The 20,502-nt window shown below is 42.1% G+C and overlaps 1 protein-coding gene across 4 annotated transcripts in view; it reads right to left on the reverse strand.

The window, feature by feature from the left end:
* LOC144066887 (gonadotropin-releasing hormone II receptor-like) overlaps positions 1 to 20,502 on the reverse strand; it is a 252,259-nt gene that overhangs the window by 12,694 nt on the left and 219,063 nt on the right. For 3 of the 4 annotated variants that reach the window (XM_077590296.1, XM_077590295.1, XM_077590294.1), the window contains one exon: positions 704 to 1,244. In XM_077590296.1, the coding sequence (XP_077446422.1) occupies positions 704 to 1,231 (528 nt within the window). In that variant the 5' untranslated portion in view covers positions 1,232 to 1,244. Of the gene's footprint in view, positions 1 to 703; positions 1,245 to 5,265; positions 5,397 to 5,467; positions 5,529 to 20,502 lie in introns of those variants that run through there. The other variant, XM_077590293.1, reaches the window with a different exon arrangement.

Below are 20,502 nucleotides of genomic sequence, written 5' to 3' on the forward strand. Positions count from 1 at the left end.
ATGTCTCCCTGTTTGATTAAAGTATATTAATAATAAATCTATCAGTTTGTTTGTTGTTGTTATCATGTACTTTGTGGTAAAGATTTAAATCTCATTATATACTTGTATAATGGCATTTAATTCGATTCAATTCAATAATTGATTAACATTGACTACCTCTGAAATGTCCTTTTAATTTGTCATTCTTCAGTGTATAAGTCATTTGGAATCAAGCCACACAGTGAGTATGTTCTTTCTGAGCGGTGCCTTTTCTGTCCTAAATGAATTAAATTAAAGACCATCACAAAGGCTTATGACATCGTTTAACTATTGTGCTTCATGGTGTAGGTTATTCGCACAGAAGTGAGCCAAATGTAAACTCCTTGTCAGCTCTTTATCCAGCATTCTCATCTATCAATGACGGAATCTGCCCTGGGATTCAACAAGCTGCTCACGTTCTCTATTTTTAGCTCCTCACATTCACAGAGGTGGCTGCGGGGAACAAAGGCTGCGGAGGCGATGTGTCTTCGTTTGAACTTTTGCAGATATACACTTAGTCATCTTTCAAGTGGCTCTGGTTCAGCCCTCTTTTTACAATGTATATATATTAGCCACATAGACCCAGTACACATGGAAAATTCATTGTTTGTCAAAAATTTAAGCACAAAAGTACATATGTTCTGATAGCCAACATTTCACCAATAAACGACTGATCGTAACATACCTGTGGAGAGGCCAGCAACAAGCTCAGTGTCCAGGCTACCAGCAGCATACGCTTGTTCCTCAGGCCGGCGTCCAAGGAATCCAGAGGATGAAGAATGGCACGATATCGATCGAGGCTTACTACGACCAATATGAATGCGGCTGAATGCATTGCAAATAGTTTCAGGAAACATAACAACTTGCACATGACGTCTCCGGCGTACCACTGCACGGTAATATTCCAAATAGCATCCAGCGGCATCACCACAAACGTCATCACCAAATCTGCTGATGCCAAGCTTGCAATGAGAGGGCGCAGGTGGGCTGCCAGGCGATATCCCCGACCCCAGCACACACTAATCAAGACTGACAGGTTGCTGAGAGCGGCAAAAACAAAGAGCACCAGTGTGGCAGCGACTCGGCAGCGGGCGGCGACGGTGAAGGATGGTGCATCCCAGTGTGCAGAGGTGGCGTTCAACAGGGAGGAGACAGAGCGGTTGAGTAAAGGATAGGCCGGTGTCGAAACCCACGCTGAAAGGTTCCCGGGCATCTTGGGAGTTTGACTGTGACAACAAGAATTGCGTATTTTAAAATGAAATCATTTTGGGCTCCATTTTTGGGTTTTGTCTCCATGAGAGATGTGATTGTATCACTCTCATTGATTTTTACACACTGATCATATGATAGAATGTGGTCAAAGAATCTTACACAATAAACGATGAAGATCCACACAGATTCAGAAGAGTTAAGTATGGGATTTAGGTCAATGAAATTCATGGTGCGCCAAATCTGGTTGACACCTGGCAGAAAATGCATTCCTCACCAATGTTCCCTCTAATTTTTTGTTTGTCTGGGCAGAAAGACAACCTCCCTGAGCACACTGAGTACAGGTGTGAGCAACATCATCATTGCTCGCTATGGGCACACACCAGTATCACACCTGTCATAAGCAGGTGTATGTCTACTACAAATAAATGATTTAATAATAATAAAATGTAATGATTAATATCTATGAATGGGCGGCCCGGCAAATAAGTGGTTCGCGCGTCGGCCTCACAGCTAAAAAATAAATAAAAATAAAAATTAGAAATTAAAAAAAATTAAAAAAATAAAAATAAATAAATTGGGATTTTATTTTGTGCGCTCCATATGATTTGCTGTGCGCAGAGAAGACGAGAGTAGTGCGCAATTGCGCACACGCGCAGTTTAGAAGGAGCATTGTTCCTCACTGACTCTTATTATCTGGGAATATTTTGCATCTGAATCCTGAATTGTGAATTGTTGGCCTGCCCCGATACTAGTTTGTGTTCCAAATACTGCTTTGAATTTTGATAATAAACTATAACTTTAAAGTGAAACAGTGACACAGCCTAAATCTTTCTTTTCATTTGCATATAAAGAAAATATATAATCTAGTAGGGTGGCGCGAGTGGTTAGCGCAGGGGTCGGGAACCTTTTTGAAAGAGAGAGCCATAAACAATTACTATTTTCAAATGTTATTCACTGAGAGACATACTCACAATTTAAAAGTCAAAATACATGAGAATGTGCCAATTTTTTAGTCATTTTACCACTTTTAAAGTACAAAAAGTCTTTGAATTATTTTGACAACATTGTTACGCTGTTGCTAATCAATGAATATCAATGGGTATCAATGAGAGAATAGATGCAGAAGACTCTAATGGAAAAAAAAGTCAATGCCACAGTGCCGATGTGACGTTCCTATTGGTGCATTCCGGACCAATCGGAAAAAAACCGGACTCTCACCACCGGTTTCCATATTTTAGCTCAGAGCCATATGCAACCATCAAAAGAGCCACATGTGGCTCCCGAGCCATAGGTTCCCTACCCCTGGGTTAGCGCGTCGGCCTCACAATGACAAAAAAAGTCAACATATTTTTTGTCATTTTAATTTTTTGAACAAATTTTTAAAATGGAAAAAATGTAAACATTGTCGGAATTCTATTTGTATTTTATCTTAGCAAGAGACATGAAGTTGGCACACGTTCTCTCCGGGGTGTGCGGTCGATTGGTCGCCGGTCTTTTGGTCGCGGTCTTTTGGTCGCCGGTCTTTTGGTTGCGGTCTTTTGGTCGCCCGGACCCAAACAACGGGCGACCCAAAGACCGGCGACCAAAAGACCAGCGACAAAACAAGGCAAAAAAACACGGTCTATGCGTCAATAAAAGCCAACAATGGCCCTGAGCAGTTTCACTGAGCGGACGTGTGAGTGCATAAGAGTTTGTACGTATATGAGTTGTCCCCTTAGGAAGGAACGTCAGTCGAGGGACACCCTGACTCGGTGGCCAGCCACTCGCAGCGCACAAGGAAATGAACCCACCTGTTTTCCATGTCTTGTTAACCCATGTCTGTGTATTTAAGTCCCCTTTGTTTGTTCATTTCTTGTTGCGTTCATGTCGATGTCATGTAAGTGTTAGATGTGCATCCAAGCCCTTTTGTCTAACCTTGATATTTTTTGATTCCCAGCCTTTGTTTGCATTTTTTTGTCTCTTAAATTAAACATTTTGAGTTACCACCACTGTCCTGGCCTCCCCTATGTCCCTTGCAACTGGATCCATCCCCGTTTTTGTGCCTGCCCACAACACTACATTACATGTATAGAAGTAATACCAATTTCTTGTTCTCATCGAAAGCCTTGCCGTAGCATTCTGTATCATTTGCAGGCTTTTTATACTCGATACAGGAAGAGAACAATAGATAACAATAGTCAAGGTTGAACATGACGGATGCATGAATTATTGTGGGTAGGATGTGTCTTATTTTTGCAATGTTGCAGAAATGGAAAATGCAGTTTTCTAATATTACAATATCATATCATTAGATTATAGACACCTGATAGTGCAGTGGTTCTTCCGCCTGAATTTCTTGAGGGCAGTATCGGATCATTTCCCACTCGGTGACGGAGTTATTGTGAGAGTTATTGATTGTCGGTTTTATTCTTCCCTGCGATTGGCTGACAATAAATTTGGGGTGTCCTTGGTTGGCTGGGATAGACTCTAGCACCTCCCATAACTCTTCTCAAATGTATAACTGAATACTACTAGATTATCTCATCTCCTTTTTTGAACCGCTTTATCCTCATTAGAGTCGCGGGGGGTGCTGGAGCCTATCCTCCTTTGAATCTTGCTGCCTCGTCAAGTTAGTCATCACCCTATGTTCTTCCCGAGAACCGTAGTTCCCAGCATGCGTGTCTTTTGGTGACATGTTTGCCAGTCTTAACTATTCAGGCTCCAGTGTATTCTGGAACACTTTACCCATCAGTAGAAATATTCAATTATAACCTTCAAACTGGCCCATGCAATCTGGCTTTTAATTAAACTCATATGTTGGCCTTGTTCACTGCTGCTGGGTTTAAAGAAGAATGGTCCCAAAAAGTAGAAACATCCATTGGGCCAACATACCTTGTTGATGCTGGAAAATAATTTGAGCTGAGTGAAAGCCAGAACTAACTCACATAACCAGATATGCAGCATCTCCGAGCACATAAAATGTATAAGCTTGAGGCAAATGATACCACAATTTGGTCAGACTCTCCAAATTTGGAGCATAGAAAGTTAGAAAAGCATCGCCTGGTCTCATGAGTCTCAATTTTTGGATCCAACTGCCTTGTATCAAGCTCGTGGTGGCTGTGTAGTAGTCTGAGGAATATTTTCTTTGCACACTTGGTGCCAATAACATCGTTGGAACACCACAACCTGCCTGAGGATTGTTGCTGACCATGTCATCCCAGATTGTGACTTCCAGCAATATAATTCGCCATGACATAAACCTTGAATCATCTCAGATTGCATTGTTTCTTGCACATGAAAATGCTTTCTATGTACTCCAATGGCAATATTGACTAAGCTATATGAGATATGTTTGCAGTACCTTGTTGAATCTATGCCATGGCGGATTCGGGCAATTCTGAAGGCAAAAGGGGGTACAACCAGGTACTAGTTAGGTGTATCTAATAAAGGGACGGGGACTCGAAGAATCAACTACTGTTTAATTGCAACACAAAGTCAATTATCCTTCTGCAGATGGGTTTATGTTCTAAACCAGGGGTGGCCAACTCCAGTCCTCGAGAACCCCTATCCAGTCTGTCCGTCAACCAACACATCTGAATCAAATAATCGGGATCGGTGTGGAGCTTCTGGATAGCTTGCTGATGAGTTGATCATTTCATTCAGGTGTGCTAGAGGAGGGACAAATGGGAACAGGCTTGATAGGGTCTGTCGAGGACCGGACTTGGCCACCCTTGTTCTAAATCTAGAAATAACAAAAGGTATTATAGCGCCCTCTTCTGGTAAACTGCAAGATGTCCCAATGCGCCAAAAGAAAGCACACGCAGTTTTCTGCAATGTAGCAAATGTACATGGATACGTCGATGAATCCTTGTAAAAAAAATAGGTGCACGACACCCATGCACTATTTAACAAACGGGAAACTAAAGCCTAGGAACTGAAATGACACATTCTCCTGGTATTACCACTTTTAGCAGGTCTGTAAATTCAATTGTGTTAACTTACGTATCCTCATCTCACAATCGCCAACTACCGTGGTAATAACTGAAATATTCTTACCTGTACAATTATCTTTTGGAAATTTAGTGGTGGCGAGGTGACGTGAACACCTTCGGGAATCCTAATCCAGAAGGGTGCTGTCCAAGGTTCTGAAGCATCACTGTGTCTTTTCTCTATTATGGTCGGCCAATCTGTCAGATGTAAACCACCTCTTAAATCATTCGAATGTCATTTGTGATGTTATTTTTATTGTCTTTCCCACCACCTTTGTGGTCTTGGTCGTCAAGACCGCCTTCGGGCATGCGTTGTGTCCCTTCTTGCGAATTCATCGTGAAAGAGGAGCCTGGATAGTTTCTGATTGGTTAATTGGGCTACGTGACGTGGGGACTGCTGCAGTCTGGGCAACCAATGTGACACATTAAAGATATCCAATTCCTCTATCGGGAATATCCAAGAATATTGCTGCTGTTTTAGGTAGGACAGTAGGAAAGACTGCATCAATAATTCATTCACCCCTTTGATATACAGAGACAGACGGGTGCATACAATGAGTAACTACGGAATACAGCAGTGGTGTTGAACATATGGCCCACAAGCCAACTGGAGCCAGGCGCCCAGTTACCAATGGCCCACAGCAAATTATGAAATCATCATTAAATATGGCCCACACACTAAGGTTGAGTTCAGACCACATTCGCTTGCGTTAGTCAGCTTCAACAGTGGATAGAGTCTCTTTGGAACCGCACTTTTCCCGTAGTTTAGGGGTCAAAAGCTGGCTGCGTGTTAAAATCAATGTAGGAAACCATCCAATAAGAGTTTCAGTATTTTTTCCACATACTAGTACAATCACTTTAAATATAAAATAATCCATTGTCTTAAATGTGTCATGTTTAGGGTCGGCTGTGGCGAAGTTGAACCCAGGATGCAGGGAAGAAAAGACGGCAAAAATTGCTGGTGAAAAAATTTGGGCTTTTAATGACAAAAGCTCTATATCCAAGTGACAAAATAAACAGGAGCAGAAACGCAAACCGACAAAAGGCAAAAACATGAGTTACTGGACAAGACACATAAGGTAAAGGTAGCAATACTTCCACGCTAGACGTCACCAAACACTCTCCTCATATACATATAAAAGCTTAATCAATGAAACTGAACACAGCTGACTACGAGAGGAGGGGAAAAGACGGGCACACATACACTCACCTCCACACAAAAACCCAACAGAAAGTCACAAAATTGAGCTATTTCGGTTGTGCTGGAATTTTTTAATTTGTTTTTCAAGGTTTGTTTTGATATACAGTAATACCTTACAAACAACAGAGCAGAAATTGGATTTATTCAAACAATTGGGCTTGTTTGGATAAATTAATTGATTTTTGAATAGGCATAATTTCCCACGGATTGGATAACTTTATTCATCCCGTATTCGGGAAATTTCGTTGTCACAGTAGCAAGAAGGTGAGGATGCAGAAATAGGAAAGGCATTTTAGACATAAATAGATAGGTAATAGGTAAGTTAATAAATACATACATGAATAAATATATAAATAAATAAGCGTGTTGCTGAAGTGTGTGTATATATATATATATATATATATATATATATATATATATATATATATATATATATATATATATATATATACATATATATATATATATATATTGCCACCTCAGTCTATGCACAAACAGCTAAACTGATAGCATTAACAGAGGTGTACAACTCCATGCAAAACAAGGAGGTTAAAATGTACTCATCCATGCTTATTTGCAGAGTCCCTCAGATGTCTGGAGCTGAACAGTAACAGAGTACAACACTCCCGATACTCCCTTTCCGGCCTGGTAAGCGCCGACAGCTCTTCCATCTTATCGCGGAGCGATCTCACTTTCACCATAATAATAGATGGAATGATTGGTCTGAAGCGTCGCTTCTTCTCCCGGCACTTTTGTCCAGCTTTGGATTTCCAACGACATCGAGTAGTTGCTCTTTCTGCTGCGTATTGTTCACAGCTGATCCAATGTGTATGACAGTGGAGGGCTGGCTGAATGGTTCCAAAAACGCTTCTGACCAACCATTCCATCGTGGGATAAGATGGAAGAGCTGTCGGCGCTTACCAGCAACGGAGTCGAGGAGTTCTGCCCTGCTGCTGTTTTCTTCAGCTCCAGACTACTGAGGAACTGTGCGGATAAGCTTGGAAGAGTGACTCTGCATATTCTCTACCTCGGTCACAGTCTGCGGAAGTTCCCCATCTCGTGGAAGACTTCCTGTGTGTGGTTCCAGTTTTTGTCCAACTTTATGTCTTTTTGAGTCTATCCGTTTTTGCTACCGAAACTCGTAGCTCGTTTTGTGTTTTTGCTGCTTTTCTGTCGTAATGATTTGGTGATTCTTAATGATCCCATTGACTTTGATTTGCTTTGTACTTTGTGCTTTTGCTTTGTTGTTCTGCGGCCTTTGACTGTACTACTGTCTAACTTATAACTATGCCTTTTCTTGCTACTGTCACAATGAAATTTCCCGAATACGGGATGAGTAAAGTTATCCAATCCAATCCAAAAAGAACTACCAGAAAGAAACTAAGCTAATAGTACAAAGAAAGTTCTGTTAAAGCACCAAAAGTCGTATTACTTTCACTGTATTTTGAACAATTTGAAATGACAGTGAATCATTAATGAGCAAGAAAAATACATGCAGTACCTTGTATTTTAATGCAGTATTATCAAAATATTTAGTCCACCAACTTCAACACAAATTTCGGCCTGTATAAACAACAATATGCTAGATGTAGTCGAATTTGTGGTAGGGCTAGCATTGGCAGGCTAGCGTGTGGCTCAAATCTTTCCAACTTGAATTTCAACTGAAAAGCAACAGACTATAACAGCAGTTTGTGTATCTTTCAACACGTTTTTTTTTCAGGACAAAAGATTCATCAGGGCGGTCCAGCGCTTTGTTTTGTTGCGCACTAAAATATTAGTATGAGGTTTTTAACTGCTACTTTATTTTCTGGACGAACATAAACGTTTCATTAATCTAAATTCAGGAAGCCCAACGTTGAAACAGGTTGTGACGTCACGTCCAAGAAGCGTGGGAAAATTCAATGTGATGGAAAAAAAACGTCGTTTTTCTCTGTTGCCAATTTTTGGGGATATTTTTAAGATTAAAATGTAATCGTTTTTAACTTCAATTTTGCTGATTATAATATCACTGTATGGCGCTAAATTTGAACTCGCGATCAAAGAGGATGACGTCAGAGGAGCGCTCTTTGGTCTTTGATGTCTACCCCGAGATATGAACAACAACCGAATGAAAATAAGTCAGATGCAGTAGTACTCACATCTGAACCTGCAGAAACTACTTGGACAAGACTTTTCTAACATGGAACAGTTAGCATCTCAAATTATTGCAATGATTGAACGAATAGGAGGTAAGTTGAATTACACTTGCAAAATTTTCTAACAACATAAATGCAGTTTAATTTATCCAACATCCAACAAGTGATGGAGGCAAATTCACCTGTTGTTGTTGTCAGTAAATGCTAGTGATGAAAAACTGACTTAGAAATGTCCAATTGAACGTGCCAAGAGAAAACGAAAAGTTTTTGCTATCTTTTCAATGTGGGCTTTTTAAAACTTTTTTTTTCTGACAATGCATATCATACTTTGTGTTCTTCTAAGTTATTGTGACTCCTGGAGGATTAAATCATGTTTAAATAAAGTAAATAATGTATGTATGTATGTATTATTCATGATGTTTTACTTTATTTTCTAAAGAGGACATCATAGATCCTGTTGAATCAGAAGACTTTCTTGCCATAACGAAATTCGAAATGGATGTCATTCCCGACACACTCAAGATAAACACAGAAATGATGATCAATGATGCCATGCATCTCTCCTTGGTGGATGGTAAATGAACACTTGGCAAGATGGCCACACATTTGCTTTTCATTGATGTATCATTTTCTTAAATTGCCTACTTTACCCTTCTTCAGGGTTTGACGAGAGCATAAAAGAGGAGCTGCTCCTGGAGGAGTCCTTCAAAGTTTGGGACTCCAAGTCACCCTTCCGAATGGGCAGAAAAAGACACCTCTTTCTCTTGGAGAAGACCTTGTTTTTTTGCAAGGTGGCCAACGACACCAAGGGAAAGTACAAATACATTTTCAAGAGAAAACTTAATGTGAGTAATCCTTTACACCATTTTTATATGTGAACCAAATCTGTGAAAATGATAATCTCATTGCCTCCTCAGCTCTCCGAACTAAATGTGATAGAGCGCGTGGAGGGAAACCCCCGCAAGTTTGCACTTTCAATGTGTTCCACATCGGACAACATCATTGTTCTCAAGGTTAGATGCTCTTCTCTCTCTCTTTGAAGGTAAAACAGAAAACAAGTATTGTAACTCTTACAGTAATTGAAATTCCAGCGAATAGTATAGGATGCTTATGTGGTTCTCAAAAGTGGTCCAAAACGCCACATTAACTTTTGCCTGTCTTCCAAATCAATAGGCGCCCACTATTAAGACCAAACTGGAATGGATCGAGCAGATCCGAAAGCTGATCCATGAACAGACCAAGTTCTTCTGGACGGGACTGAAGAAGCTTCTTTATATTCCTAAATCCAGCACAGACACGTTCCGCAAGCACCAGAGGTATTTAAGTACACTTCTACAATATACAGGCATTCTTGGTTTAGGTCTACACACTGAAAGTGTTGTTATGAGTCATGACTGAGTCGACTTAAGTTTTTTTTTTTTAAACGAGCCATTGTCTTACTGTTTTTTTTCTTTCGACTTAAAATGTTAGCGCAGTGTAATTGACCCAACTGGTTCCACGATAGAAAGTAGTTTGGTCAAAAGTAAACAGTTCTTTGAAAACGTCTGTAATGACTTGTTATAATTCCTGCATTCCAACCTATGTGTCAATTTTGGATACAACACATCCGTAATAATGAATTCAAGTTATTGCAGCACTCCCTATTTGCTTAAATCAAACCGGAATTGTCAAGATTTGGGACTGAAATTTCTGAGATTTGACTTCATGCTTAGAGTGGTTTTTAATCATTACAAAACATTTTTTGTAAGTGTATTTCTAGACGTCGGCCCAGGGGCCTCTCAGGTCTGGGATCGAAGTTTCAACCCGGGCTTGCATGGGTTTTCTCCGGGTACCCCGATTTTGAATACTCTAAATTGCCCCTAGGTATGAGTGTGAGTGTGAATGGTTGTCCGTCTCCATGTGCCCTGCAATTTAGGGTATCCCCTGCCAGGTGCCCATATTTAGCTGAGATTGCTCCAGCACCCCCTTGACCTCTGTGAGGATAAGCTATACAGAAAAGGAAAATAATATATTTCTTCTTCTTGTGTTTTAAGGGGTGAAGAACATTTGAGAGTCCATGTGAAAGCGGTGAACTTCAGTGGCCCAGAAAAGCTCAATGAGCCCGCATCCAATAAGATTGGGGATTGCCACGTGATGACACCCGACCTAAAGCTTGCATCAAGAAATAGAGGCATTCTGAAAGTTAATCAACCAAACAAAGAACACTTGGAAAAAAAGAAAGTCACCTTTAAATTGAATTAATTAAATGTTTGTATTTTTCATATTGTAGACTTGTAACTTATTGCTATGTTCTTAAATATATTTGGAGCGTATGGAACAAAAGAAAGTCACCTTTAAATTGAATATTTTTGTATCCGCTTCCCCCTATTGTACAGTTTATATGATTGCTTACAGACGTTTGTATATAGTTTGATATTTTTACAGAATTAAATGTCTGTTATCTTCACAGAATGTTTTGCTCTTATTTATTCATTCATTCATCTTCCATACTGCCCATCCTCGAAAGGGTTGTGGGGGTTGCTATATGCGTAAATTGTTCAAGGTTGCAGTTCCCATTTTTGCAGTACTGTAAATCAAATTTTTTGTTTTAATTTCCAGGCAAGGTGGGTCAATCCTCGTAGACCTCCATGACGAATCACATACATAAAATAATGCAATTTCACGGATTAAATGAGAAAATTGGAATTAAAATTGCTACACGTGCATTTTGTTCAAAGTTGCTGGTCACATTTTTGTGGGACTGTAAATAAAGATTTTTTTTCAGTTTCCAGGCAACGTGGGTCAATCATAGTAGCAAACGTCCCTGACGACTCACAAACAAAATTATGCAATATCACGAATTCAATTTAGAGAAAATTGAAATTAAAATGGCTACATGTGTACGTTGTTCAAGGTTGCAGGACCCATTTTGAGTTACTTTAAATGAAGAATGTTTCAGTTTCCAACCACGGTGGATCAGTCCTAGTAGTACACCTCCCTGACTACTTTCAACCTCAAAATTATGCAGGTAGACATATTAAATTTTGAGAAAATTGGAATAAAAAAATGCTACATGCGTACTTTTTGTTCAAGGTTGCAGGTCAATGTAAATTAAGATTTTTTTCATAGTTTTCAGTTAGTTAGTTCAGTAGTCAGTTATAGGGTACACAGAGACAAAGTACCATCCGCACTTTCCACCAAACCGCCACTAGGGGGAGTCTAACCCGCGCCTGCCTGCACTGAGGTCAGGCAAGTGAACCTCTTCAACTAAATGTGGCTTCCAGGTTATTTATGAGGTTGGCAAATATTGTATCTGTTCAATTATTATGTACATAATTGTTAAATATTTTCAAAGAAATGTGTGTGTGGACAGGAAGTGGTAGGAAGAATGATTTTGATACCAGAATTTCTTTTTTCTTTGATGCAATTAATAAAACTTCTCCAAACTGCTTTTCGACATTCATAAAAGTGTGGAGAGAGATAAAGGAAAGACACCCTTTTGGATTTTTACTCGCAAGGAGGACGGATATCAACAACACAATTGATATTTTGCTTTATTATTTGATTATACTGCATTAAAATACACAGTACATAGGATACTACATATATTTTTCTTGTTCATCAATGATCCACTGTTATTTCAAATTCTAGAAAATACAGTGAGAGTAACACGACGCTTTGTTGCTTTGACAGAAAATGCATTTTGTTTTGTTGCGCAATAAAATATTGTTTTAAGATAATTGCTCTTTTATTTTCTCAACCAATTCAAAGTTTCATCAATCTAAACGCAGGAAACGCAACGTTGAAGCAGGTTGTGACATCACATTTAAGAAGTGTGAGTAAATTATTGTGATGGAAAAACATTGTTTTTCTCTCTTCTTCTCCTTTTGAGTATAATTTTAAGAATGAATTGGAATCGTGTTTTTTAAACTGCAACTTAACAGTTAGCAAAATCAGTGTTTGGCACTAAACTTGAACTAAAGAGGTAAGACCATGACGTCATAAAAGAGCGCTCCTTTACCTACGGTGTCGACTAATGAACAAGCAGAAACGAACTGGACAAGACTTTTTACACGTGGCACACTTCGCTTCTAAAATGTTTGCAAAGATTGAACGAATAGTAGGTAAGTTGAATTACATTATTGCATTATTTTCTAACAATATCAAACGCTGTTTAGTTTAGCCAACGAGTGATTGAAGCAAGTTCACCTGTTGCTGTTTGTAAATGCTCGTGATAAGAAACGGACTTAGAAATGTCCAATTGAATGTACCAAGAGCTAACAAAAAGCTTTTGCTATCGTTTAATTGTGGGCTTTAAAAAAAAAAATTCTGACAATGCAGATTATACTTTGCGTCATTCTAAATCAGGGGTAGGGATCCTATGACTCGGGAGCCATAAGTGGCTCTCCACTAATCTGAGAGGTAACATATGGAAACCACTGGTGAGAGAGCTGGGTCTCTATATTAGCAGCAGGATAACAATGTTGTCAAAAGAATTAAGAGACTGTTTGTTCTTTAAAAGTGGTGAAATGACCACAAAAAAATCCAACCATTATGTATTTTTACTTTCTAATTCTGAGGATGGCTCTCAAGAAATAACATTAAAGAATAAGAATTGTTTATGGCTCTCTCTGTCAAAAAGGTTTCCAATCCCTGTTCTTAATTGTTAATTGACTCCTGGAGGATAAAAATGGGAACCTTCTGCGATCTTGTTGTTTAGCCCGTCAGTAGATGCAACGAAAATTGATATACTTATTCATGATGTTTTACTTTATTTTCTATAGAGGACATCATAGAGGACCCTGCCGAATCAGAAGGGTCTCTTGCCATACCGAAATTTGAATGCGGTCAAGCTAGCTTAATTAAGCGTTTGAGCGCAAATAAGCGGACGCTCAAACAACTCTACCCCCTTCGTGTGCTCGTAGCACAGTCAAGAAAGAGCACCATATAACTCCAGCATTTTAATAATTTACAAATAAAATAAACAGCCATGATTTAAAAATACACACTTAACTCCACAAGTACAATATTATGTGAATCCCTGAAACGGCAGGGCAACATCTTTGTGACACTGTAAATAAAGATGTCTTTTTTTAATAGTTTCCAGTCAAGGTGGGTCAATCCTACTAGTACACTTCCCTGACTACTCACTTACTGGAAATTGTGCAATTTGACAGGTTAAATTTAGAGAAAATTGGAATTAAAGTTGCTACATGCGTACTGTGTTCAAGGTTGCAGGTCCAATTTTTGTGGTCATATAAATCAATTTATGATTTTTTTTCATAATTTCCAGGCAAGATGGCTTAATTTAGAGAAAATTCAAATTATAGTTACTACATGTGCACTTTGTCAAGGTTCCAAGTCCAATTTTTTTGATATTGTATTTTTTTTCCCCCATAGTTTCCAAGAAACTTGGGCAATGCTAGTAGTAAACTTCAATGACTACTCAGAAATTCAAAATTATGCATTTTCATAGATTATATTTGGAGAAAATTGGAATTAAAATTGTACATGTGCTCCTTGTCAATGCTGCAGGCCACATTTTTGTGGGACTTGTTAGACCAGTGGTTCCCAAACTGGGGGGCGTGCCCCCCTGGGGAGGCGTAAAGAGAATTCAAGGGGGGTGTGAAGTCATCTGCTAAAAAAATGTTTAAATAGATTATAAGAATAATAAAATCAAAGAACAAATATCTGCCATTAAATACATGCAAAATATGATTATAGCAGTCACTCCAACGGTCCAACCCGTTTTCTATTAACAGAGATCTGTTTTCCTGAACAATGCTAAGAAATAAATGCAATAAAATAAAATAAGTTCACATGAGCAAAAGAGGAAGTGGGAGGGGGGGCGTGCGGGTCTACTGGAAGCAAGAAGGGGGGCGTCAGGTAAGATAGTTTGGGAACCACTGTGTTAGACGATAAGTTTTGGCATCTGACTCCAACGGCTAAAACTGACTTATCGACTTAACAATGGTCCATATTCAGCATCAGAAGAGACGACCAGGGTGGATTCGACGGGTTAATCCACAGATAATTTATTCCTGACAAATTGATTGGATTGGATAATTTTATTCATCCCGTTTAGGTTGTTTTACCAGTGCTGTGGGTCAGCAAGGGTCACCAAAAGGAATATTGTAGTTGAGTGGCAAATGGATCACAAAACAAATTCACTGGACACTGCTCTCAGTCAAATCTGTCAGGCAAAGAGTACCATCCTCTGGATGCAAGTTAAATAATGGGTCATTTGGGAGTAAATAGACATGGTTCAAATGAATTACTCAAGAGCCAGTACAAAGAATCATTTTACTTGCTTTTTAATATTAAACACATCATCAATAAGCTGCCATTCAAAAAAATATTTTATTAAAAAGAAGACAAAGCAAAATCACAGATGGTGTTTTTATTAAAGCAGTAATAAAGTACAAATTTGGTACAAAAATTACAAATACAATACAAACTATGTACAAAAATTCCAAATATAATAACAACTTACAAATTATGTACAAAGGGAATTCACAGATGACAGTGGCAGTTTTTATTAAAACAGTAAAACTTACAAATTAAGCGCAATGGCTTCTAGGTACTGTAGTTTGTTTGAAAATCGATCCGGGTTTTCATAGTCATCTGTGAGCTTTTTTAACCGTTCATCAACAGCTGCGTATGACTTTTTGGTCTGTCTGGGCATAATACCGCCATAAGCCTGTTTTATTCGTATTTCCCAATCACTTTGCTCTAATTTGAGTTTGCTTATCAGACAAGATAAATTTGGATGGACAACTGACACTCTACATTGAAATGCGTGGTGCCAACCTTCAACAGAATTATTAGTGCGTGGTATTCCCAGCAAGGTCTTTTCTCTAACTCCATAAGGGGATAGCAAAACATGGACCACGTCGCTGTCGCCCTCCCTTTGGCTCACCTAGCCAAGTAGACTCAAAGTATGTGAGAAATTCTGCTAGTACTTCCTCTGTTTCCTTGTCTAGTGAAGCCATTAATGCATCAAATGCTTCTATGACATCGTCCTTTGGGACGAACGCCAGTGCTGAAAGTTGTTTTATTACGGAGGTATTCATTGGGTCATTATACCAATGTTGTAGGCTACATTTCTGAATTTTTCTCCAAAGGCATTGACCGAAATGGAAAAGGCATCCAGATATGTGAGCGTTTGGAAAATGCTTTTTTCTACTACTTATTGTAGCCTGTTCAAAATCAACAGTTGTAGAACTAGGCTCCATAACAAGGCTTTCTTTAATCTTAAATAATATCATATGTTCTTTGAGTTTTAGATTTTGTGATGCAGTATACCAGTGGAACGGCATGATTTTCTCCAAGAAGAGCATGGATGGTATACAGTTGATGGTTGGCAGGTGCCCTATTGAATGTACCGTTACAAAACTAGTGCTTACTTTTTGCCAATAGGTTGAGATTGGTGTCAGTTGCCATCTAAACGAAATCTACCTCTTCGAATAAAACATCTCTCCCCTCTTAACGAAACCCATCGTTCGTCTGTTATTTCGTTGCCATTTGTGAATGCCCTTTGCCTTCTAAACATCCTGCCAAGACTTTCATTTTTGGGAAGAGATCCACTTGACACTAAGGGAAAATTAGATGTGCAAGTCTGAATTATACTACTCGTAATCTCTTCAGTAGTGGAGGTTCGCTCCTTAATCTTCTGTACTGTCTTGAGAACCTGACCCCTGCTGGTATTTGGTTGGTGAGAATGTTGCGTTGGGACACCTGATAGAACATCATTCACTATCCAAAGTCGCCCTACACATCTTCCTCTTTCTTCACATCTCCAATAGGTAATGCCTCTGGTTTTTTGTCGTCTCTTTTTTCAACTATATAAGCATACCCATCGTGGAGCAACTATCTCCCACCACGCTTGGTGACAGTGAACTCCATGGCCTGTAAGAAAATATATTTTTTAATAAAAACAGCCATTTTTTAAATATATATGTTGTAGTACTTACTATTTGCTTCCTAAATTCAGCTTTACTGATATCAAACCAAGAAAATCTCCCATGTTGAAGCTATGGCCTGCAAAAAAATTTTTTTTTTAATAAAAACAAAGCCACAACTTTATATTTCGCTCTCTCGAAAGGTGGTCTCTGAGACGTGAAATTCACACTTCTCAGCCTTGGCGAATAGGCGGTTCTCTAGGAGACGTTGCAACACCTGGCGCACATGCTGCACAGGCTCCCTGAGGCTGCATAAAAAAATCAAGATCTCATCCAGATAAATAAATACAAATCGGTTGAGCATGTCCCAGAGGACGTCATTGATCAGGGACTGGAACACTCCTGGGGCATTGCAGAGCCTAAAAGGAATTACCAGGTATTCAAAATGTCCCTGGGGGGTGGAGAAGGCCGTCTTCCATTCGTCCCCCTCCCGAATCCGGACCAGATGGTAAGCATTACGGAGGTCTAACTTTGTAAAAATGCAAGAGCCGTGTAGCGGGGTAAAAGCCGAGTCGATGAGTGGCAACGGGTATCCGTTCCTGACCGTAATCTCATTCAGGGCTCGGTAGTCGACACGGGCGCAGCGAGCCGTACTTGTCGACAAAAAAAACCCTGCCCCGACGGGAGAGGAAGAAGGGCGAATCTGTCCAGATGCCAGCGCCTGGGAGATGTAGTCATCCAGTGCCTCCCGCTCCGGCCTGGAGATGTTGTAGATCCGGCGCCTAGGAAGAGAAGCACCGGGCAATAAGTTAATGGCACAGTCGTAGGGGCGATGTGGGGGGAGTGCTGAGGCCTGGTCCTCGCTAAACACCCGATAGGACTCGGGCACTGTTGATAGGTCAGGGGGGTCTTTCTTCGGGGGTGACACTGGGGGTAAGTGGGTTGCCTGGAGGCACTTGGTGTGGCATGCCGGGCTCCAGGCTACCACGTTGGGTCCCCCCCAGTCGGTCACCGGCTTGTGCTGTCTTAACCATGGTAGGCCCAGAACAATAGTCGCCTCCGGGCAGTCCAAGATGTATAAGCACGCCATCTCTTCGTGATTACCGGATAGGCGGCGTAGAACAGGGTCCGTCCGTCGCTGCACTCTGCCTAGGGTACGCCAATCCAGTGCCGTTATACTTAGGGGTCTCTCTATAGCCTGAGTCCCGATGCCCAGCTTGGCGGTCACGGAGCGGTCGATGAAGCTCTCGTCCGCACCGCAGTCGATCAAAGCAGTGGTGTTGTGATCTCTTCCCCCCCAGGAAAGAGATGCTGGTAATACAAATCGACGGGAGGATTCCGCAATGGCCAGGCTCACCATGACCTCCCTTCCTACTGGTGAGTCATAGCTTTTACCGGGCGGGCAGGGCATGATGGCGAGAGATGGCCCCCCCCTTGCCGCAATAGAAGCATAGGAAATGCCGGTGGCGTCGCGATCGTTCCTCCTCAGACACTTCAGCGCGACCAGGGCGACTAGGTTCGCGGTGCGGCGATATCGGTGTTACCTGGGGAGCGGCTGGGGTTGGCTGTGCATGTGGTGAGTGAGGCAAGGGCGTTAGTTGTGCCCGTATGGCATCTAGGGTCTGAGCCATGCTCGACACCTCAGTCAAGAGGTACATTATAGCTTGGGTGTGCTGGTCCACGACCTGCAAAGGTGGGTCAGTGGGGGCTTGGTCTGCGCCCGCGGGGTCCATTCTGGCTGAATCGTGCCGTTACGATCGTGGGTGGAGGACCCCAAAGCAGGCGAGGGTGCGTGTCTGGTTCGTTCGAATCTTTATTTCGATCGTCCGCGAGGCGGGCGAGCACGAGGTGACGACGCAGGCGGGTCGTAAGCCGTAGCGGGAAGGTCGGCGTGGTCGTTGTCCGTGATCCGTGGTCGGGGTACTTGGTCCGTGACACGTGGTCGTTGTCCTTGGTCCGTGACACGTGGTCGTTGTCCTTGGTCCGTGATACGTGGTCGTTGTCCGTGGTCGTTGTCCTTGGTCCGTGATCCGTGGTCGTAGGGGGCAGAGTGTGGTCGGATCCTGGGTGTAAACAAGAGGTCGAGTATCAATAAGACCGGTAGGTAAAACGCGGGAGGGTAGCTCACAGTATTCTGTTTGACGATCCAGCAGCATGGTCATGTTCCTGGTGGCCTTAAATACTCCTTGTAGGGTAATGACACACACCTGGCAGCACTCGAGTCATTAGGGGCTGGACCTGTGATTGGGTGACGGGCGCAACCAGCCGACAGTCTAGTCTGGGGCCTGACAGTAATGTAACAAGTAAAATCTCAAGAGACAATAAAACATAAAAATAAAGGTTAAAAAAGCTGTAAAAACACAGAATACGAATGAGGACTTGGGGAGCTACTGCAACTGGCTGCCGCTTGAACGGAGCCTTCTTCCCCCGGTACTTTTGTCCAGCTCCGAATTCCCAGCAGCATTGAGGTGTTGCTCCTGCTGCTGCTGTTGTTGTTGTTAGGCAGTGTCGAGGGACACTACCTCCAGCCATTTGCTCCAGATATTGAGTGCCTCTTTGGGGGATGTCAAGAGGTCTTTGTGTGTCCAGCCATCTGGGTAGAGGGCAGTCATAGCTGGACATTTTGTCAGGACGTGTTCTGCCGTCTCAGCGTCGCCCGTGCCGCATAGCCGACATTCTTCTGACTCCGTCAGCCCTATCTTCTTCCTCCAGTAGCGCAGCTCCGGATGATGTCCGCTTCGGAGGCGACTGATCATTACTTGTTCCTGCCGGTTCAAGTTTTGATCTCTGGGGAAGATCGTGTTGTCTTCGTTGTCAGCGTAGAGGTTCTTTCGTTTGTCGGCGTGGATGCGGTGGCTTTGTGTCGCTCGCCGGATGGCAGCTTTTGCTGTTGCGAAGTGTCGTGGTGCACCGCCTTGTTCCATGCCGCCTCCTGCAGCGGCTAGTTGGTCGGCTCTCTCATTGCCCGGGACACCACAGTGGCTTGGGACCCATAGTACTTCCACCGCCACTTGTTTATCTTCTAGGGTAGTCAGGAGTTCTCTGATTGAGGTCTCGGTGGTGGTTTTCAGTTTGAACTCATGTTCCATGGTTTGCAGCCTCTGATGGGAGGAGAGGCTGTCTGTCACCAAACAGATTGGGGCCCCTGGCTCACACCTTTCGGTGGCCATCTTTAGTGCCGCTTCGATCGCAATCATCTCAGCTTGGAAGGAGGAGGTCCAGCTTCCAGCTGGTAGGCTTTGCTCCCACGTTTCCCCTGATTCCCTGTGAATTATCAGGACTCCGGCACCTCTGGCAGTATTACCAGTTCGCGCCGAGCCGTCAGTGAAGCAGGTCAGTTGGAAGACGTCTGCATCTTTATTGAGAGCGCTGACGGTGGCTGCGTAGTTGTCTTCGGTTTGCTGGTATCTGCCTTCAGCCGCTTTGGCAAAGGTCATGGTGGTTATCTCTTCCCATGGTGCTCTCAGTTGGGGAAAAGGGTCCTGGTTACCCTGTGCATTGACGAACACCGTCGCCCATCTGTCGCGTGCGTGGTCGCGCCAGTCGGTTTTTCTTAGTTCGCCTTGTCTGGTGCCTCTCCGCCACCAGTCGTCGCGGGTTGTCGCCTGGAACGCGTAGAGACTTGTCGTATGCGTAGATTGCTAGCTGAGTGGCTCGTGTTTTGATAGACGGCAGATCACTCTCAATGAGGACTGCATCAGATGGTGTCGTCTTCAGAAGGCCAGTTAAGGCTCGAGCAGCATATCTTTGCGAGGCTTCAAGCTTCTCCAGGTTGGTGGGGGAGATCCAGGGGATCCAGGCTGGCGCCGCATACTCTGCTACCGTTCTGACTGTGGCAATGTAGGTGTTCTGAAGGGTTGCCTTGTCATAGCCCCAGTCAGTGTGTGCTAGTTTGCGGATTGCCCGAGCTCTGGTCGCCATTTTGCGCGCGACTGTTTCGGTGTGTTTGGTGAAGGTCAGTTGACGATAATAGGTAACTTCGAGGAATGTGGGTGTTGGATTGTGGTGCATCGGTTGTTGGAGGATGCTTGGCGTAGGCTGCCACTTCTCCTCGTGTGAGTTTGTGGAGAAGAAAGTACACTCACACT

This window comes from Stigmatopora argus, chromosome 21, assembly GCF_051989625.1.
Source record: "Stigmatopora argus isolate UIUO_Sarg chromosome 21, RoL_Sarg_1.0, whole genome shotgun sequence".
NCBI lineage: Eukaryota > Metazoa > Chordata > Actinopteri > Syngnathiformes > Syngnathidae > Stigmatopora > Stigmatopora argus.